Source organism: Salmo salar, chromosome 03, assembly GCF_965601325.2.
Source record: "Salmo salar chromosome 03, fSalSal1, whole genome shotgun sequence".
Lineage (NCBI taxonomy): Eukaryota > Metazoa > Chordata > Actinopteri > Salmoniformes > Salmonidae > Salmo > Salmo salar.
In genome coordinates this window covers 12,466,671-12,488,569 of record NC_138293.1, presented here as the reverse complement: position 1 = coordinate 12,488,569, position 21,899 = coordinate 12,466,671, and the positions used below count along the sequence as shown (strand labels likewise).

General features: G+C 41.5%; 1 protein-coding gene across 2 annotated transcripts; it reads left to right on the top strand.

The window, feature by feature from the left end:
* The first annotated feature begins 163 nt into the window (after positions 1 to 163).
* Positions 164 to 17,127, top strand: LOC106598504 (SERPINE1 mRNA-binding protein 1). Of its 2 annotated transcripts, none has more exons than XM_014189559.3 (9): positions 164 to 527; positions 7,191 to 7,383; positions 9,347 to 9,490; positions 10,095 to 10,163; positions 10,290 to 10,367; positions 11,995 to 12,172; positions 14,301 to 14,357; positions 14,552 to 14,713; positions 16,679 to 17,127. In XM_014189559.3, exons 1-9 carry the CDS (start codon positions 272 to 274, stop codon positions 16,736 to 16,738), a joined length of 1,197 nt encoding a protein of 398 aa, XP_014045034.1. In that variant the 5' UTR covers positions 164 to 271; the 3' UTR covers positions 16,739 to 17,127. The 2 variants fall into 2 exon arrangements, with proteins under 2 accessions (XP_014045034.1, XP_014045027.1); XM_014189552.3 differs by having other exon boundaries at positions 165 to 527; positions 11,995 to 12,196.
* Positions 17,128 to 21,899: the final 4,772 nt, after the last annotated feature.

Below are 21,899 nucleotides of genomic sequence, written 5' to 3'. Positions count from 1 at the left end.
ATAGTATTTAATGGCTAATGGGATTAATGAATAATCAAACAGTTGTCACCTTACACGATATATGCAATTGTTTACAAGCTGGACCGAGTTTGGAAAATCCTGGACTAGACGACTACATGCCCCATATCGCACTACTGAATATAACGGATATTCCTCGCGCCGGAAGAGAAGAGGTACATTTCCCAGCCATCTTGTGGTAGGTAGTATCTAGCGAATTGTTCGCACCAAGCCTCGTAGAATCGGAGGTGAATTCCGCTGAAGGGGCGCGATCATGCCCGGGCATCTGCAAGAAAGCTTCGGCTGCATCGTAACCAATCGGTTCGACCAGCTCTTGGACGATGAATCAGACCCTTTCGAGGTGTTAAAGGCGGCGGAGAATAAGAAGAAAGAGGCGGCTGCAGCTGGTCTCACCAAGTCTGCAGCCCAAGCCGCCAAGCAGCCCAAGAAGGAGTCACAGAAGGACAGGAAGAATCCGCTCCTTGACAAGAAAGATGAAACACAGGCTGCAGTACCTCTGAAGAAAGAAGGTAAAGGTGCACGCTGACAAATTGGTGGTGCGTGTATTTCAAAACCTGCAAAAACCTAGCCAGTTTGCTAACAACAACATGGGTTCTGTCCTGTTGCGATCAATTTAGAGGGCAACAGAAGAACCCATTGCAAACATGCACATATCCAATGCATTATTAGACGGGTTAATCATGCATTGGATAGCATCCACCTGTGCACTCTGGCCCGCCTCTCGCTGAAATCCATTCCACCTGCAGGATGTGGACGTTGTAAATGATGGCGCTGTGGTTGCTGCGCAGGTTAATGTTTTTGTTGTGAAACAGCTTGAGCTTGGTGCACATATTCATAATATAGCTAGCTAGTTAGCTTTGTATTTAGCTAAGAAAGAAGATGGCTATCTGTCTCTTCTAGGGATTTGCGGGACAAGCTGCGTAGTTAACTAGCTATTCTTCAAAACAACAGTGATGCTACTGAACTGTCAGAAATATCGAGTTGAATGAGGCCCGTGCGTGATGCTGCACCTGCATCATTAGCAAGCTAGGTAGTTCGCGCGACCTAGCCAACCAAAGTCCGGTGCAGGTGGATAAACGGTACAAGCTGACTATCAAGTTATTGCATAGTACTGTTTTCATGTAGGTAGCTTATTCCGTGAAGTGTTATGACAGTGGAACTAGCGTGTTGGCGTTTGTTTTCATCTGCGCATCCGCTTTTCTAAACAGATGTTACTGTACTTCACTTTATAGCTAACAAGCTGTTATTTCCTCGAAGTGCATGCGCAATGTTTTTGTGAACGGGTGCATCTGGCCAGATGTCCACCACAACCAAAGTAATATTAGCTAGCTAAGGCCCCTCTAAATATTATCACTAACTAAATGCATTGAACGAAGCGTGTCTGCCTGGAATCAAAGGTGCATGCTGTCAAAGTAAGAATGACAGGGTAACACAACACCCTCATGAACTAGCTCAGCAACTTCCTCTGGAGTAACCCTAACACCTTTACTGACAGCTGGCCCATAGTTCATGTTGTTAGCTGTTATATGTAACTTTTTGTAACAAATTCACATATAAATATTAGTTACAGATCTGTCATTACATAGAAAATATCTACGGCTTCTTAGACTTGATTTCAATGTGCTTTATTTCTATGCTTTTTCTATGCTTCCTTTTACTTTCGGTTTTGCACACTAGCTTCAAACAGCTGAAAACAATATTTTTGTTTATGGAAAATATATTTCTCAATGGTTTAGATGCCACAATGTTTCTCTAAAACATACTTGCTTGTTTTGTCACATATTGAAATTAGGCAAACTATTACAATTTTAGTAACCAGAAAATGGTTGAGCAATTTCTGCATATTTCTGCAGGGTACAGGGTACAGCCATAGGATATCCCTGTTACTCCCATGTAATTAGGCTAACTTTGTCATCATCCAAAGCAAACTACTGACACTTTTTTGTTGTTTCAATAAATGTTTTCAGCAGCCTCACTTGTCGTTATTAACATACTTGGCTGTCACAACAACAAATTATTTGCGTGATACTTATTCTGTCACTCTAATTTGTTTCCCGACCTGCTAAGACTGACAGTGAAGTTAGTAAAGCTGTCGCACAATACTTGCATCACTGTTTGTTTACCCCAAGCTTTTTCGCCGGTTAGCTGACGTTAGCTACAGGGATGCAAACTAGTCACCTTTAGGTGAAATTCGCCGTTTTGAATCCAAAATAGGTGACCTACGTGAGTCGTGTAGATCCGATGAGAAAAGTTTGGGCGAGGGGGGGTGGGGCTTTGGATGACTACTGGCTGTATGCGAATAAGTGATGTGCCTTTGGAGCAATACTGGCTGTATCCAATCATTCACAGAACAATAGAATAGAGGTCGACCGATTAATCGGAATGGCCGATTTAATTAGGGCCGATTTCAAGTTTTCATAACAATCGGTAATCGGTATTTTTGGACACCGATTTGCCGAATGATGATTATTCTTATTATTATTATTATAATAATTTTTTATTTAACTAGGCAAGTCAGTTAAGAACACATTCTTATTTTCAATGACGGCCTAGGAACAGTGGGTTAACTGCCTTGTTCAGGGGCAGAACGACAGATTTTTTTTCCTTGTCAGCTTGGGGATTCAATCTTGCAACCTTACGGTTAACTAGTCCAATGCTCTAACCACCTGCTTTACATTGCACTCCACGAGGAGCCTGCCTGTTACGCGAATGCAGTAAGAAGCCAAGGTAAGTTGCTAGCTAGCATTAAACTTATCTTATAAAAAACAATCAATCAATCATAATCACTAGTTGATGATATTACTAGTTTATCTAGCCTGTCCTGCGTTGCATATAATCGATGCGGTGCGCATTCGCGAAAAAGGACTGTCATTGCTCCAACTTGTACCTAACCATAAACATCAATGTCTTTCTTAAAATCAATACACAAGTATATATTTTTAAACCTGCATATTTAGCTAAAATAAATCCAGGTTAGCAGGCAATATTAACCAGGTGAAATTGTGCCACTTCTCTTGCGTTCATTGCATGCAGAGTCAGGGTATATGCAACAGTTTGGGCTGCCTGGCTCGTTGCGAACTATGACATAACATTGAAGGTTGTGCAATGTAACAGCAATACTTAGACTTAGGGATGCCACCCGTTAGATAAAATACGGAACGGTTCCGTATTTCACTGAAAGAATAAACGTTTTGTTTTCGAGATGATAGTTTCCGGATTCGACCATATTAATGACCTAAGGCTCGTATTTCTGTGTGTTTTATTATATTATAATTAAGTCTATGATTTGATAGAGCAGTCTGACTGAGCGATGGTTGGCACCAGCAGGCTCGTAAGCATTCATTCAAACAGCACTTTCGTGCGTTTTGCCAGCAGCTCTTCGCAATGCTTCAAGCATTGCGCTGTTTATGACTTCAAGCCTATCAACTCCCAAGATTAGGCTGGTGTAACCGATGTGAAATGGTAGCTAGTTAGCGGGGTGCGCGCTAATAGCGTTTCAAACGTCACTCGCTCTGAGACTTGGAGTAGTTGTTCCCCTTGCTCTGCATGGGTAACGCTGCTACGAGGGTGGCTGTTGTTGATGTGTTCCTGGTTCGAGCCCAGGTAGGAGCGAGGAGAGGGACGGAAGCTATACTGTTACACTGGCAATACTAAAGTGCCTATAAGAACATCCAATAGTCAAAGGTATATGAAATGCAAATCATATAGAGAGAAATAGTCCTATAATAACTACAACCTAATACTTCTTACCTGGGAATATTGAAGACTCATGTTAAAAGGAACCACCAGCTTTCATATGTTCTGAGGAAGGAACTTAAACGTTAGCTTTCTTACATGGCACATATTGCACTTTTACTTTCTTCTCCAACACTTTGTTTATGCATTATTTAAACAAAATTGAACATGTTTCATTAATTATTTTAGACTAAATTGATTTTATTGATGTATTATGTGTTCATTCAGTATTGTTGTAATTGTCATTATTACAAATATATACATTAAAAAAATCGGCCGATTAATCGGTATCGGATTTTTTGGTCCTCCAAGTATCGGTATCGGCTTTTTTTGGTCCTCCAATTATCGGTATCGGCGTTGAAAAATCATAATCGGTCGACCTCTAGTAAGAATAATGGTGCAACACTATTAAATATTATTTTATAACATGCACTTTCTCCCGCGTTGACAGCTTTGCACACTCTTGGCATTCTCTCAACCAGCCTCATGAGGTAGTCACCTGGAATGCATTTCAATCAACAGGTGTGATTTGTTAAGTTAATTTGTGGAATTTCTTTCCTTAATGCGTTTGAGCCAATCAGTTATGTTGTGACAAGGTAGGGGTGGTATACAGAAGACAGCCCTATTTTCTAAAATACCAAGTCCATATTATGGCAAGAACAGCTCAAATAGCTCAAATAGGCAAAGGGAAATGACAGTCCATCATTACTTTGACATGAAGGTCAGTCAATCCAGAAAATTTCAAGAACTTTGAAAGTTTCTTCAAATGCAGTCGCAAAAACCATCAAGTGCTATGATGAAACTGGCTCTCATGAGGACCGCCACAGGAACTGAAGACCCAGAGCAGCCAACAAGTGCTCAGCATATGTGGGAACCCCTTCAAGAATGTTGGAAAAGCATTCCTCATGAAGCGGGTTGAGAGAATGCCAAGAGTGTGCAAAGCTGTCATCAAGGTAAAGGATGGCTATTTTGAAGAATATAAAATATATTTTGATTTGTTTAACCAACTGTGTTATTTTTTGTGTGTGTGTGTGTGTGTGTGTTTGTAAGTTATTTTGTTCATAATGTTGCTGCTACTGTCTCTTAAGACCGAAAATAACTTATTGACATCAGAAAAGCGGTTACTCACCATGAACTGGTAGAAGCTTTTTCCTTTAACAAGTCCGACGTGAAGGATATACTGCTTTCCCGGGAACAGGCTAAAATCCCTGTCATTTGTGTGAAGAGAAGACGGAGAAAAAGGGGGCGGAGGTCGGGCTGCCTTCTGAGAATTCGTAGGCGAGCGTGTAAAACCAATTGAAAATAAAATCGATGACCTATGAGCAAGATTAAACTACCAACGGGACATTAACTATAATATCTTGTGTTTCACCGAGTCGTGGCTAAACGATGACATGAACATCATACAGCTGCCGGGTTTTACACTGTATCAGCAGGATAGAACAGCAGCCTCTGGTAAGACATGGGGCAGCAGTCTATGTATATTGGTAAACAACAGCTGGTGCACGATATCTAAGGAAGTCTCGAGGTTTTGCTTGCTTGAGGTAGAGTATCTCACACTATCTACCTAGAGAGTTTTCATCTGTATTTTTCATAGCTGTCTACATACCACCACAGACCGAAGCTGGCACTAAGACCGCACGCAATGAGCTGTATACCGCCGTAAGCAAACAGAAAAACGCTCATCCGGAGGCGGTGCTCCTACATTTACATTTAAGTCATTTAGCAGACGCTCTTATCCAGAGCGACTTACAAATTGGTGCATTCACCTTATGATATCCAGTGGAACAACCACTTTACAATAGTGCATCTAAATCTTTTAAGGGGGGGGGGGGGTTAGAAGGATTACTTTATCCAATCCCAGGTATTCCTTAAAGAGGTGGGGTTTCAGGTGTCTCCGGAAGGTGGTGATTGACTCCGCTGTCCTGGCGTCGTGAGGGAGCTTGTTCCACCATTGGGGTGCCAGAGCAGCGAACAGTTTTGACTGGGCTGAGCGGGAACTGTGCTTCCTCAGAGGTAGGGAGGCGAGCAGGCCAGAGTGGCCGGGGACTTTAATGCAGGGAAACTTAAATCCGTTTTACCAAATTTCCACCAGCATGTTAAATGTGCAACCAGAGGGGAAAAGAAAACTCTAGACCACCTTTACTCCACACACAGAGATGTACAAAGCTCGCCCTCCATTTGGCAAATCTGACCATAATGCTATCCTCCTGATTCCTGCATACAAGCAAATATTAAAGCAGGGAGCACCAATGACTCGGTCAATATAAAAGTGGTCAGATGAAGCAGATGCTAAGCTACAGGACTGTTTTGCTAGCACAGACTGGAATATGTTCCGGGATTCTTCCAATGGCATTGAGGAGTACACCACATTCAATAAGTGCATCGATGATGTCGTCCCCACAGTGACTGTACGTACATACCCCAACCAGAGGCCTAGGATTACAGGCAACATTCGCACTGAGCTAAAGGGTAGAGCTGACGCTTTCAAGGAGCGGGACTGTAACCCGGAAGCTTATAAGAAATCCCGCTATGCCCGTCGACGAACAATCAAACAGGCAAATCGTAAATACAGCACTAAGATCGAATTGTACTACACCGGCTCCGACGCTCATCAGATGTGAAATACTGAAAAGATTTGGCATGGGTCCTCATATCTTCAAAATGTTCTACAGCTGCACCATCAAGAGCATCCTGACTGGTTGCATCACCACCTGGTATGGCAACTGCTCGACCTCCGACCGCAAGGCATTACAGAGGGTAGTGTGTATGGCCCAGTACATCACTGGGGCCAAGCTTCCTGCCATCCAGGACATCTATACCAGGTCAGAGGAAGGCCCTAAAAATTGTCAGACTCCAGCCACTCTTGTCAATGACTGTTCTCTCTGCTACCGCATGGCAAGCGATACTGGAGCGCCAAGTCTAGGTCCAAGAGGCTTCTAAACAGCTTCTACCCCCAAGCCATAAGACTCCTGAACAATTAAAAGGTTATCCAGACGATTTGCATTGACACCCCCCCCCCCCCCCTTAAACTGCTGCTACTCTCTGTTTATAGTCACTTTACCCCTACCTACATGTACACATTACCTTGAGTAACCTGTACTCCCGCACATTGACTCAGTACCGGTACCTCCTGTGTATATAGCCTCGTTATTGTTATTTTGTCTAACTTTTATTTTATACTTTAGTTTATGTAGTAAATCTTTTCTGAACTTTATTTCTTGAACTGCATTGTTGGTTAAGGGATTGTAAGTAGCATTTCACGGTAAGGTCTACATTTGTTGTATTCGGCGCATGTGATAAATAACATTTGATCAAAAAGTATTATTGAAAGAGTGGTGCTCATGTGGGTTTTGTCTGCACCGCCCTCCTAATTAGTCTGTAGTCATATCGGTGTCCACCTCTAAAGCCTCCATGTGTTGTTGTTGTGGTGGCAGGTATCAGGCGGGTGGACCGGAGGCCGGACCAGCAGGGCCAACCTGGCTCCCAGCACCAGGCCGGGCAGGGCGAGGGGCGGCCCGCCGCCGAGAGGAGGCCAGACAACAGGAGACCCCCACGTGAGCGCCGTTTCGATAAACCCCTCGAGGACAAGCCCGACGTCGGAGAGAGAGGAGAGTTCTCTGCAGACAAGTGAGTAGTTGCTGTACTAAATGACAATGCTTAGAGACATTGTTTGTTAATTATAATTATTATCGTTGATGAAATCTGGCCGTCTGGGAATCGTGGGATAGACAGATGTCCGGGACACACTGTATGCTTCAGTTCGTTATTTCTAAGTGTCAGATGACACTTCTCTCTTGCCGTTGACTGTAGTTTGTGCTCACTACTAGCTAAAGCAATGCAAACAAACCTGTCAAAATCACACCTATTATCCTCACAACCTATAACCAACATTGCCTTCAGAAAGTATTCATACAACGTGACTTATTTTGTTGTTATAGCCTGTATTCAAAATGGATAAAATTAGTGAAAACATGTTTTTAGAAATCTTTGCAAATTTATTGTAAATGAAATACAGAAATATCTTAAGTATTCACACCCCTGAGTCATTACTTTGTAGAAGCACTTTTGGCGGCGATTACAGCTTTGAGTCGACTTGTATCAGCTTTGCACATCTGGATTTGGGGATTTTCTCTCATTCTTCCTTGCGGATTTTTCTCAAGCTCTGTTAAGTTAGATTGGGAGCAGTGGTGAACAGCAATCTTCGTCTTTCCACAGATTTTCAATGGGATTCAAGTCTGGTCTTTGGCTGGGCCACTCAAGGACTTTCACATGCTTGTTCTGAAGCCATTCCAGTTTTGCTTTGGTTGTATGCTTGTCCTGTTGGAATGTAAATCTTCACCCCAGTTTAGGTTTTCTGCACTCTGAAGCAGGTTCTCATCAAGGATTTGCCTGTATTTGGCTCCATTCATTGTTCCCTCTATCCATACCAGTCTCACAGTCTCTGCCGTTGTAAAGCATTCCCATAGCATGATGCTGTCACCACCATGCTTCAATGTAGGGATGGTGTTAGACGGATGATCATCTGTGCCTGTTTTTCTCCAGACATTGTGCTTTACATTTAGTTAAATTTTTGTCTCATTAGACCACATAATCTTTTGCCTCTGTCTTTCACGTGCGTTTTTTAAACTCCAGGCGTGCTGTCAAGTGCCTTTTTTCTCTGGAGTGGCTTCTGTCTGGCCACTCTCCCATAAAGTCCAGATTGGTGAAGTGCTGTAGAAACTGTTGTCCTTCTGGCAGGTTCTCCCATCTCAGCCAAGGAACTCTGTAGTTCTGTCAGAGTGGTCATTGGGTTCTTGGTCACCTCCCTGACCAAGGTCCTTCTTGTCCAGTTACTCAGTTTGGTCGGAAGGCCAGCTCTATGCAGAGTCTGGGTAGTTCCATATTTTTTTCTATTTCCCGATGACGGAGATCACAGTTCTCTATACTATCGATACTATAGAAATTGTTTTATATCCCAGATATATGCCTCATTACAATTCTATCAGAGATCTCGGGACAGTTCCTTGGATTTCATGGTATCGTTTCTGCTCTGACATACACTGTCAACTGTGGGACCTTATATAGACAGATGTGTTTCTTTCTAAATCATGTCCAAACAATTGAATTGACCACAGGTGGACTCCCAAGTTGTAGTGGCATCTCAAGGATGATCAAAATGAATTGGATGCACCTGAGCTCATGGTGTAGTGGCATAGCAAAGGGGTGTGAGTACTTGTTACATGTTTTTAGGAATTGTAGCAAATTTATTGAAAATGAAATACAGACCTATGTAAATTAGATCTGTATTTCATTTTCAATAAATGTTCTAAAAGACATGTTTTCAACTTTGTCATAATGGGGTATTGTGTGTAGATGGGTGAGATTTTTTTATTTTATTTAATCCATTTTGAATTCAGGCTGTAAAACAACAAAATGTGTAATAAGTGAAGGGCTATATGACTACTTTCTGAAGGCAAGGTATATATCCTTGCATGTTTTTAAAACGTTCAATGAAGTAGTATTCGTAGTTCTGAGCTGCTCATTCTGTATCTGTGCTGCTTGATGCTGAGCCTGTGTGTGTGTGTGTGTGTGTGTGTGTGTGCCTCCTTAGACCTTTCGGAGACCGGCCCCCCAGAGGGCGTGGCGGCGGCCGTGGTGGGCGTGGTGGACGGGGCCGGGGCATGGGCCGGGGTGACAGCTTCGACTCCCGGGGCAAACGGGACTTCGACAGACACAGTGGCGGCGGTGACAAACCGTGAGTAATTTCTGCTCAGAGTCCTTAAAGGACAAGTGGTAGTGATGGTCTTTTGGAGGGATTAGATCTTCAGATGCTCTGTGATTAGTGGTAGTGATGGTCTTTTGGAGGGATTAGATCTTCAGATGCTCTGTGATTAGTGGTAGTGATGGTCTTTTGGAGGGATTAGATCTTCAGATGCTCTGTGATTAGTGGTAGTGATGGTCTTTTGGAGGGATTAGATCTTCAGATGCTCTGTGATTAGTGGTAGTGATGGTCTTTTGGAGGGATTAGATCTTCAGATGCTCTGTGATTAGTGGTAGTGATGGTCTTTTGGAGGGATTAGATCTTCAGATGCTCTGTGATTAGTGGTAGTGATGGTCTTTTGGAGGGATTAGATCTTCAGATGCTCTGTGATTAGTGGTAGTGATGGTCTTTTGGAGGGATTAGATCTTCAGATGCTCTGTGATTAGTGGTAGTGATGGTCTTTTGGAGGGATTAGATCTTCAGATGCTCTGTGATTAGTGGTAGTGATGGTCTTTTGGAGGGATTAGATCTTCAGATGCTCTGTGATTAGTGGTAGTGATGGTGGAGCTTTTGGTTTCCATTTTTTTCCCCTCAACAGTCAGAAATCCGAGGAGAAGCGTGGCGGGAGTGGCTCTCACAACTGGGGGAACCCCAAGGACGAAACAAGGTTGGTGTTCAAACAATCATTACCTACTCCCTTAAATGAGATGACCATTATGTGTAGGCAAGGACACAGGTCCTTTGTTGATATTAACTGGTTTGTTCCTTCGCTGTGTTGAATTTCTGTTCCCAGTGGTGATGCTGAACAGACTGCTGCACCCGAGGGAACCCCTGAGGGAGTGGCACACCCCCCTGCTGACTCTGAGAACAAGTGAGCACCTTCCTGGACCTGTCCAGTTAACTTCCCTGCACACCTCGGTGCAAAACACCCCACACCCCAAACGGGACAACCAACCCATTTCGCTCCATTTCATTTAACCTTTATTTATACATATACAGTTGAAGTCGGAAGTTTACATACAGTTAGGTTGGAGTCTCATGGCATCAGTCAGGAAGTTAAAGCTTGGTCGCAAATGGATCTCCCAAATGGACAATGACCCCAAGCTTACTTTCAAAGTTGTGGCAAAATGGCTTAAGGACAACAAATTCAAGGAATTGGAGTGGCCATCACAAAGCCCTGACCTCAATCCTATAGAAAAATGTGTGGGCAGAACTGAAAAAGCGTGTGCGAGCAAGGAGGCCTACAAACCTGACTCAGTTACACCAGCTCTGTCAGGAGGAATCGGCCAAAACTCACCCAAATTATTGTGGGAAGCTTGTGGAAGGCTACCCGAAACGTTTGCCCCAAGTGAAACAATTTAAAGGCAATGCAACCAAATACTAATTGGGTGTATGTAAACTTCTGACCCACTGGGAATGTGATGAAAGAAATAAAAGCTGATATAAATCATTCTCTCTACTATTTTTCTGACATTTCACATTCTTAAAATAAATTGGTGATCCTAACTGACCTAAAACAGGGAATTTTTACTCTGATTAAATGTCAGGAATTGTGAAAAACTGAGTTTAAATGTATTTGGCTAAGGAGTAAACTTCCGACTTCAACTGTACATATACAGCTCTGGAAAAAAAGTAAGAGACCACTGCAAAATTATCAGTTTCTCTGGTTTTACTGTTTATAGGTAAGTGTTTGGGTAAAATTATTTATTTTTAATTTTTTTTATTCTATAACCTACTGACAACATTTCTCCTAAATTCCAAATAAAAATATTTATTTGCAGAAAATGACAACTGGTCAAAATAACAAAAAGATGCAGTGTTGTCAGACCTTGAATAATGCAAAGAAAATAAGTTCATATTCATTTTTAAACAACACAATACTAATGTTTTAACTTAGGAAGAGTTCAGAAATCAATATTTGATGGAATAACCCTGATTTTCACACTGGCTTGTAGGCCTCTCCAGGTCTCACACCCACTGTGAAATTTGGTGGAATCGGCAAGGCTGGAATCGGGCAGATTTGTTTTTGTGAAGGACACTTGAATCAAGCCCAATCTCCAGACCTGAAACCCATTGAAAACCTCTTGAATGTGATCAAGAGGAAGAGCTGAGCTGCTTGAATTTTTGCGCCAAGAGTGGCATAAAGTCACCCAACATCAATGTGAAAGACTGGTGGAGAGCATGCCAAGACGCATGAGATGCATACATACACACACACACACACACACACCACACACACACACACACACACACACAGGTTAGTCCAATTTTTGCCAGGGAGACCTGTTCTTGGAGTTAACATCACACTGTACTGGTTCTCTATGGTGCTGCATTTATGCTGATTTGTGCTGTTCTCAACATTCAGATCATCCCGTGGTCCACAATGCAAGCAGCCCTACAGTCAATCTAGAAGAAATCCAAAACAACAGAAATGTGAAAGCTAGCAGACAATGTATGGTAATAGCTTTCAATAACAAATGCGTCTCTGTCTCCTCCAGGGAGAACGAGGTGGAGGAACCAAAGGAGGAGGGCCCCAAGGAGATGACCCTGGACGAATGGAAAGCCATGCAGGACAAGGAACGCGCCAAAGTGGAGTTCAACATCCGCAAGCCCAACGAGGGCGCCGACAGCAAGTGGAACAAAGGCTACGTTCTGCACAAGTCCAAGAGCGAAGATGTAAGTGACGAGAAGCTGAAAGACGTAAGTGACACAAGCCGTGTGTGTGTATATATAATTTATATTAAAAAAAAATTGTTGTTGCTTTTTGCTTACCTGTAGTTGTGCAGTGCACTGTTAGGTGTGTATATAGATGTTTTGCCATTGTATTTGGTTGTAGTTTAGGACTGTGATGGTCATGGAATTCTGGGTGACGTAATTGTCCAGCCAAATGACCAGGGTCTCCGTATTAACCGTTCGAATAGGAATATTTTTGTATTATTATGGTCCCGTGTGGCTCAGTTGGTAGAGCATGGTGTTTGCCACGCCAGGGTTGTGGGTTCGATTCCCACGGGGGACCAGTATGGGGAAAAAATGTATGAAATGTATGCATTCACTACTGTAAGTCGCTCTGGATAAGAGCGTCTGCTAAATGACTAAAATGTCAAATGTAAAATTATTATTATTATTATTGAAAAAAAATTTGGACCCACATTTTCTGCTTTCCTCCGCTCCTGACTGCATGGCTGACATAGAAATAGAATTAATAGAACAGGCATCCCCATTCAAGTCAATGAAGGCATAATGAGTGGACTGACCATTACAAGTGTAGCCATAGGAGTAAAACAGGAAGTGTACCCATCAATATGTGCTGTGATTTGTTGATTAAACTCAATTTACATTACAAAAAATACATTCCATAGCATGAGCCACCTCAGTTATCATTTGAGTGAACATTCTACATTACCATGGAAATGATTGCATTACAATAGCAGACATCCATTGCCAGTGTACCCATGAGTTTACCATTCAGCTATATGGGGTGAAGGAGTCAATTGAACGACCAGATTGGCGCAAGTTCAACAAATCTGATATAACAAAGTGGATATTTGTCAAATACTTCATGATTTATGTCATGGAACAGGCCACTGTGGTTACTTAAGTCCGATGTGGATATATTTTGCAGTTTTCGCTGCAAAACATGTAGAGGTTGTCCCTTTTTTAGGTTTAGAAGAAGTGACTGCTAAATGCTAACTCCTGTTCATATAAGCTGGTTAGCACAGCTAGCATACAGAAATAAGTGGTGGTAGTTTTAACTGTAATGCAGTTGATTAGTAACGATGACATGAACATGTATTTGGGTTGACATCCATACAAGCATTATAAAATGATTTTTACCTCAACATAGTGAAAAATACACGTGTAAACAATAGCCTAAATGTAGGCTAATTTTGCTGGGGGGCAATGAGGAGACTCGGGATCTTTCTCCCACGGCATTTCCCCCTACTTGTTTCCATGGCAATTCCATTGTTTTGGTCGAGTTCAATTGACCTCTTTACTGCATCTATTGCCAGGGTTAGAGGTTCCAAGCTCCTTATATTCATAGTTTGCTACAACACCTTGCTTGTTCCAGCAAGGGCAACAAAGTTTTATCACGTTGTTAAGAGTCCATGTTATCGCAGAAAGTCTTCAATCAGCTGTTCATTCCCCCCTCCCCCCAAAAAACATCTAGGGCTGTCACAATTACTGTATAACTGACGGTAATGAATGAAGACCGTCATGACAATAAAATAACCATATATATGTTATGTTATATATATTTATGTTATATATATATATATATATGGTTATTTTATTTTTATGACGGTCTTCATTCATTACCGTCAGTTATACAGTAATTGTGACAGCCCTAGTTGTGTTTTGCATATTTCATTATGTTTTCATGCCGTATTTGAGAAAATTCTGTGTTATTTACATTTAGGATGTGACCGACTCAATTAAATAATTTGTTTTTAATTTCAAATAAATTTGATTTCAATTTAAGTTACAGAACATTTTCAGATATACAGTACTCTACTCAAGTGATATTGGTGAACTGTGTCATTTCAAGTTTTGGGAAAAAAGTTTTAAGTTAGAAAGAAGTTTGATGATTGATTCCTGTCAACGGATCAATACTAAACAATCTTTAAGGTTAATAAAGATTGTTAATAACTGTGGTGGTCTTTTTTATGCATTTACCAACAAAAGGGCTGATATAAGCCAGATAGTAATGTTAACCAGCTAACAACCCTCTCCAAGAGGCTATGTCATTACAAATGTGACTGAAGTGTTCATCCTTATTGTTGGTCCTTTCTCTTGGCTGTTACAGAGACCGGCTGTGATTGATGCTCCAGAGATTGAAGCAGACACAACCCCTCTGTTCAAGGTGCCTGTTGTTTCACATATTCACCCCTATACAATTCTGATAAAACAAGCCTTTATCTACACACTCATACACATTGGCATAGTATATCAAGAGTTAAATTCTGTCAAACAGTAGTTAGCATGTTGGCTAGTTGAGATGGTTGCTATCAGTGGTCTCTGGCTAAATGTAAACAACGTCAACTCTTCCTCCATCAGGGAAATCCTGACGAAGTTGGCCCGGACCACCACTTCCGCAAGCCCGCCAACGACATTACAGCCCAGCTGGAGATCAACTTCGGAGACCTGGGCCGGCGCGGGCGGGGGGGAACCCGTGGAGGAAGGGGAGGTCGCGGTGCGGGAGGAGGCCGATCTGAAAAGGTAACGCTAATGGAGACTGTTGTCACTGAACACAAATAGATGTAAATGTTGATCACAAAAGGCTGTGGTTACTAGGGTTGAATATTTTCCCGGTATTGTACAAATGTTCCATCCCGAGAATAAATCACTTTTCTCCCAGGTAACCAGGTATTTCCCTCCAAAACCGGGAGTGGCATTATAAATCTGGATTTGATTATAGCTTTGATCAGCATGAAAATTCAAACCTGATGTTACCTGAGCCTGATGAGACATATATTAAATGCATTTTATGAGCCCTACATTAACCACATTTAATGAACCCAAGCACAAAAAAGCCCAAATGATTGTGCCATTATCCAATACATATATGATATAGGTTATTGCACATTACGCATGACAGAAACACATAAAAACCAATAGATGTATCTAGCTATGTGCTCTCTTGGGTAAATAAATGAATCTAGCACCAGTAGGCTAATCTTTTTGAGCGTGAACTGTATTACTGTACTGTATTATATTACATGGACTGGAATTACACACATCGTTAAACCATGATAAAGCAGAAGAGAACTTGCGATTCTGGTGCAGCACAAGCTGTCTACAAAGTTACAAGCTACTGAATTTGATTTTAAGTTTGAAATATAATGGGGCCTATTTGTATAATTAGTAGGCTGACGCATATATACCTTTCATAATATTTCCCCTAATGTTATTAGCCTACATCCTCTTTCTCTCTATTGCTTCATTCCTTCCTCGCGTTCAACGGTTAAATTATCGTCATCATTCTAATGTCGTCTTTTAATAATGTTGGACTAGAATTAGATGTAGAAGGCTTTCACTTCTCTTCACAATGATTGAATGGTTATGGGTCTGAATAAATAACTTCTATAGCCAACCACCATCGCACGTTCGCCCTTATTTCAAACTATCCGTGAGTTCTCTTGGCTGCTGTATTTAACATTAAACAAAAAAGAGCTTGCGCTCCTCTAAAAAGAAATGATGTCCAACAAGTTATTCTAGTCTAGCTTTTCCTGCATGGAACTCCAAGAGCTAAGGAACTTTTTTTAAGGAGAGGCCAGCGGAGCACAGGTGGTTGCATATTGAGCAAGAGACAGAGGCTATAAGTTAGAAGCTTGTTAGTAATTAGTCAGTAATCAGTAATTAGCTAAATATAAGGCTAATACTGCATTAAATGTACCTGAAAGAGGTAGGCTAGGACATCCTATATATAGGGCTATATATCAATCTAGATTCAGGATTATCTATTTTGGATGCAATTTGAATGGAGTTGATGAAGAGAGAGAGAGAGAGAAAGACTTAGTGAATGCTCATGCATGCACTGATTTTAAAGCAACGATATTCGAGTGATGGGCTGTTTTTAAAACTCTGGAGAATTGAAAAAATGATAATCGTTACACATCTAAAACAAGGTAACCCCCAAAAGCCAGCTGAAGATGGGTAAATTAGACATGCATTCGGTCTTAATATTACTGTAGTATGCTGCAGCAAATTTAGGCCTAGGTCACAAGAACAAAAAGTTACCAAGATGAGATGATAGGTCTACAAACATTGAGAACTGTGCTCCATGCTGAGATGGGCTGTCTGTCCCCACCCTGATTCATCATGCACAGTCCATAGAGAAGCCAGATTTAGACATTGCATATATTTTAATAGTTCTGTTTCACGCCATGGTGTTCATATAAATAATTTATTAGAATATACCAGTTTCTCTGTTATTTATCCTGGGTAAAAAGGGAGTGGTTTTGGTTGGTAAATCTCGGTAACCGGGTTCCCACCATTCAACCTTAATGGTTAGTGACCATAAAAAGCTGTTTTCACTGACCACAAAAAGTCAAATTGGGTGCTCAAGTTGACTGTGATCATTGTTCTTCTACTTGTTGAGTTGTGTTGTTCATGTAGTACCTCCCAATCCCTACTGAACACGACCCAGTATTCTCTGATTTCTCTCTCTCTCTTTGTCCCCAGCCAGGTGGAGTGTCCGTTCCCAATGTCGACGACCCAGAGGCTTTCCCGGCCCTGGCTTAATACTCTAGCACCGCCACTAGCCCGCCCCATCAGCCCCTCCGGGCCCCTCCTCTACGAGGCTTGCATGCTTACAACTTCTTCAAGTATACGAGAAAAAAAAGACTGTCATCACACCTGAGGACTGAAATTTGTACCTGTTTTAAAATGACAGATAAAAGACAAAAAAAAAGCGGAAAATGGACTTCTTGTTGAACTGAAGCAAATTATTGGTAAAAGTTTTGTATTTAGAGACATGATAGCAGGGATGTTTTCATACAGTATGTTTTTTTTCTTCAGATATTATGCGTACTTCATGGATATTGTTTTTGTATTGCTGCTTGAAAAAATGCATTTCAGAGGTGTGTGTGTGTGTGTGTGTGTGTGTGTGTGTGTGTGTGTGTGTGTGTGTGTGTGTGGTGTGTGTGGTGTGTGTGTGTGTGTGTGGGGGGGGGGGGAACCCCGAGGCTTTGGCTGGTTTTCCTCATGACTTTATCTGACTATTTTGGGGTCATCTTAGACGAGCTTTTATTTTGAAAGGGGTGACTTTTAAGTCATGTATTACTCTGATGTTAAACTCAATACATTTGAGTACCTTTGTACTAAATCTTTTACTGTGTTTTAAAAATGTACCTGTATTCGAGTGACCCCTTGATCTTAATATTCTTCTGCTTGTCATGCAGTGAAAGGGAATTTCCTTTATTTTCCTATTGATAAGCTCTTATTTTTCTTGACCAGTGGTTCATGTGCTTTGTCCCTGGTCCTTAACTGCCTGTGTCTTCAGGGCAGCCATGGCCCAAATGTATTTCTAGGCTGGTCCTTGAAGGTCGTACAGGCTTTACTACTAGTAACCTTAGGACCACTATACGAATATATTGTATTTTTTGTGTGACCAAATCTTTGTGTGTGTTTGTGTGTGTGCGTGCATGTGAAATTGATTGGGTTCATTGTAAACGGGAACAATAGTTACTTATAGGACTTAAAGTACTCCCCTGTCATGACCTTGACATCTTCCGGGCACTTGACCACAAGTTCAAAAGCAGCTCTATCTTGCCTGAAGTACTTGTTATTTCTGAGAACATCGTTGTTTCATACTAGGGAAGATGGTCGACTGTGGACATATCTTGTTTCTATCAGCACCAGTAGTCTGAAACGTAATTTGTATTTTATTTTTTCCCTGGTGATCATCTTTGCTGTTACTGTTCTATTATTGTTATTATTATTGTTATTATTATTATTATTATCATTACTACAGCAGCACTACTGCATAATTTGTCTGAAAGAAATGGACCGTTCAATGTGGAGCAATCGAGTGCTACAGAATGTATGACTGCTAACCTTGCGTATAGTCGTCTGTGTCTAGCATTTCCAGTAGAGGATTTATTTGAACGAAGTGGGTATACTTCACACCACAGGATGGGAGGACTGCTCATAATAATGACTGGAGCGGAACTAATGGAATGGCATCAAACACCTGGAAAGCATGTGTTAGATGTATTTAATTCCACTGATTCCGCTCCAGTCATTACCATGAGCCCGTTCTCCTCAATGAAGCTGCCACCAACCTCCTGTGCTTCACACATTTGGGTTGGGGAAGAGGTACATTTAAGGCTGAAAGACTGAAAGCTTTATATTACAATGCTCTGGAAAGACTTGCTGGTAATGCATGGACACAGGTGACTGGCGCAAGCCTTTTGTAGTACTGTTTGAGCCACTTGATGGTAGACTTCTCTGCAAACATCCCTGTTCTAATAAATTACTTAAGAGGTGTTAAATGTATTCTGCCCACGGAAGTGAGTTGTGTGAAATCATTACTGTGATTTAAAAGGAAAAAGAACGAACTGTATTGCTTTTCTATATTCAAGCTGTGTGACGTTGGCATTATTTCAATGTTATGTCCATAGAGCCCCTACAGTAATTTAATAGGATCTATGTTATAAACCCTCAAAGTTCCATAATGGGGCCAAAATGGCAGCCATCTTGGTCAGGGAGAAATCATAAACCAGTCTAGTTGGAATGAATGGCAATGGAGGCATAGGTGATGCGTTTCCTGATTTCACTAAATGCAGGAAAATAAAAGTAAAGCATGTGATTATATCAGTTGTAGTCAACCTAAAATATTATCATATAATAATAAATATTGTTTATACAGGTTTTATACACATTTTCAGTATAAATATAATCGAAAATGTGAACAGACAATAATGTCTCAGATTTTGTTTTCTTTGAAAGCTGTGAGTGCTATTATATGAAAAAAGTATGTGGACATCCCTTCAAATGAGTGGATTTGGCTATTTCAGCCACAACTGTTGCTGACAGGTGTATAAAATCGAGCACACAGCCATGCAATCTCCATAGACAAACATTGGCAGTAGAAAGGCCTTACTGAAGAGCTCTGACTTTCAACGTGCCACTTTTCCAACAAGTCAGTTCGTAAAAGTTCTGCCCTGTAGAGCTGTTCCGGTCAACTGCAAGTGTTGTTATTGTGAAGTGGAAATGTCTAAGAGCAACAATGGCTCAGCCGCAAAGTGGTAGGCTACACAAGCTCACAGAACAGGAGCGGTGAGTGCTGAAGCACGTATCGTGTAAACATAGTCTGTCCTCGTTTGCAACACTAACTACAGATTTCCAAACTGCCTCTGGAAGCAACATCAGCACAATAGCTGTTTGTCGGGAGCTTCATGAAATGGATTTCCATGGCCGAGCAGCCGCACACAAGCCTAAGATCACCATGCGCAATGCCAAGCATCGGCTGGAGTGGTGTAAAGCTCACCGCCATTGGACACTGGAGCAGTCGAAACACGTTCTCCGGAGTTATGAATCACGTTTTCACCCTCTGGCAGTCCGATGGACGAATCTGAGTTTGATGGATGCCAGGAGAATACTACCTGCCACAATGCATAGTGCCAGCTGTAAAGTTTGGTGGAAGAGGAATAATGGTCTGAGGCTGTTTTTCATGGTTCGGGCTAGGCCCCTTAGTTCCAGTGAAGGGAAATCTTACAGCATAGAATGACATTCCAGACGATTCTGTGCTTCCAACTTTGTGGCAACAGTTTGGGGAAGGCCCTTTCCTGTTCCAGCATGACAATGCCCCCGTGCACAAAGCGAGGTCCATACAGAAATGGTTTGAGGTCGATGTGGAAGAACTTGACTGGCCTGCACAGAGCCCTGACCTCAACCCAATCGAACACCTTTGGGATGAATTGGAACGGCGACGTCAGTGCCCAACCTCAATAAAGCTCTTGTGGCTGAATGGAAGCAAGTCCCTGATGCAATTTTTTATTTTTTTTATTTTTAAATTTCACCTTTATTTAACCAGCTAGGCCAGTTGAGAACAAGTTCTCATTTACAACTGCGACCTGGCTAAGATAAAGCAAAGCAGTGCGACACAAACAACACAGAGTTACACAAGGGATAAACAAACGTACAGTCAATAACACAATAGAAAAATCTATATACAGTGTGTGCAAATGTAATAAGATTAGGGAGGTAAGGCAATAAATAGGCCATAGTGACAAAATAATTACGATTTAGCAATTAACACTGGAGTGATAGACGTGCAGAAGATGAATGTGTAAGTAGAGATACTGGGGTGCAAAGGAGCAAAAAAATAACAATATGCAATGTTCCAACATCTAGTGGAAAGCCTTCCCAGAAGAGTGGAGGCTGTTATGGCAGCAAAGGGGGGGCTCCATCTTAATGCCCATGATTTTGGAATTAGATGTTCAACAATCAGGTGTCCACATACATTTGGTCATGTAGTGTACTTCTGCATCCCACAAGGTGGAGACATTGTAGCAAATCATTGGAAGACAACCCCTCCGACATCAAATTTCTGAAACGTGAACATGTGCAAGTTCAAGGGAAAACCCTTAGGGAATGGTAAAGAGGCCTCTAGTGAAAATGGAATGGGGATCCCCAAGCTGTATTCAACGGGAGTGGAATGTACACTGAGTCTTGCATCAGGCAATGAAAACAGTATGCCTGTTTCAACATGATATATGTCTATAGTCTTTGCAGATTTTTCCCCTACCTCTTCTGTATGTTCGGAATCAGCTATCAAGACTTCTAGGAACCAAACGACTCAAGTATGACCTCTTTCTTGTTCATTGACCGCGATATTGAATATTCACCACTTTATTTCTATGATCAATGCATGTGAATCATAGAGATCACAGTGGTATGATTGTACGTCATGTCCTGGCTATTATGTCCAATGTATGGTGCATCCTCTAATCTCTTCCAGTCTATGCCATGCTTACACTTTTAAGAAGATTCTCTATTTTGTTAACCATTTTGGCTGATGGAATCCTACTGAAGTAAGTTCTCTTCAATTGTTAGAAACCAATATAATTTTTGAAAATTAGATTACATAATATGTTTCATTTTGTGGATATCATTCATTCCCCACAGAAATCCATTCTCTGGGCCTATCGAGGCAACAGGGTTTGCCATGATCTTTGGAGCATTTTTTGTAGTTGCAAGGTAAGTTTTGCTTGATGGTCTTTTGGGGTCTAGGTCAGGTTACTGAATAAACTGTGATTGATGGAACAAACACCAAGGGTCACAACGTGTCGGGCTCTAAGGTTAAGCACGTGTCTCGCCAAGCAGGTTCAGTTTGTTACCATTGCAAAGTTTTTAGTAGAAAGTTAAACTGTTGAAAAGGAAATGGTCCCCACCAGTGCGGAACTACATGACAGAAAAAAACATCTCTCACTTGGTCTTTTTACAGCAGTGATTTGGCCTTAGATCGTCAAGGCTACGTGTTTATAATCACGTTCACAGATGAACAATCAAGTAAGCAAAGTAAAAAGATTAGCCAGGAAATTGGGATTGCAAATCCTACGTGTGCCATTCATTGTGTGTGAGGGTGAAAACAGATGAACTTGGGGGTATTGTTCTTCATTTTTGACAGAACTTGTAAAAATCTAAATGTTCATATGATACTGTTGTGTAATAACAGCTGTTCAACTTTCTCATTGGCTCATACTTGGCTTCGCAAAATGGCAGTGAAAAGTGACCCATTCTATGTCCAAGGCATAATAACATTCATCTGTTTATCCTCATTTCACTGGACTGAATAAACATCTCTGAAATGTTTACTTGTAATTTCAACAGAGAAGCCTTAAATGGGAGTGCACTGGAAGGTTGGAGCTTGAGATGTAAAACATGTACTCTATGTCAA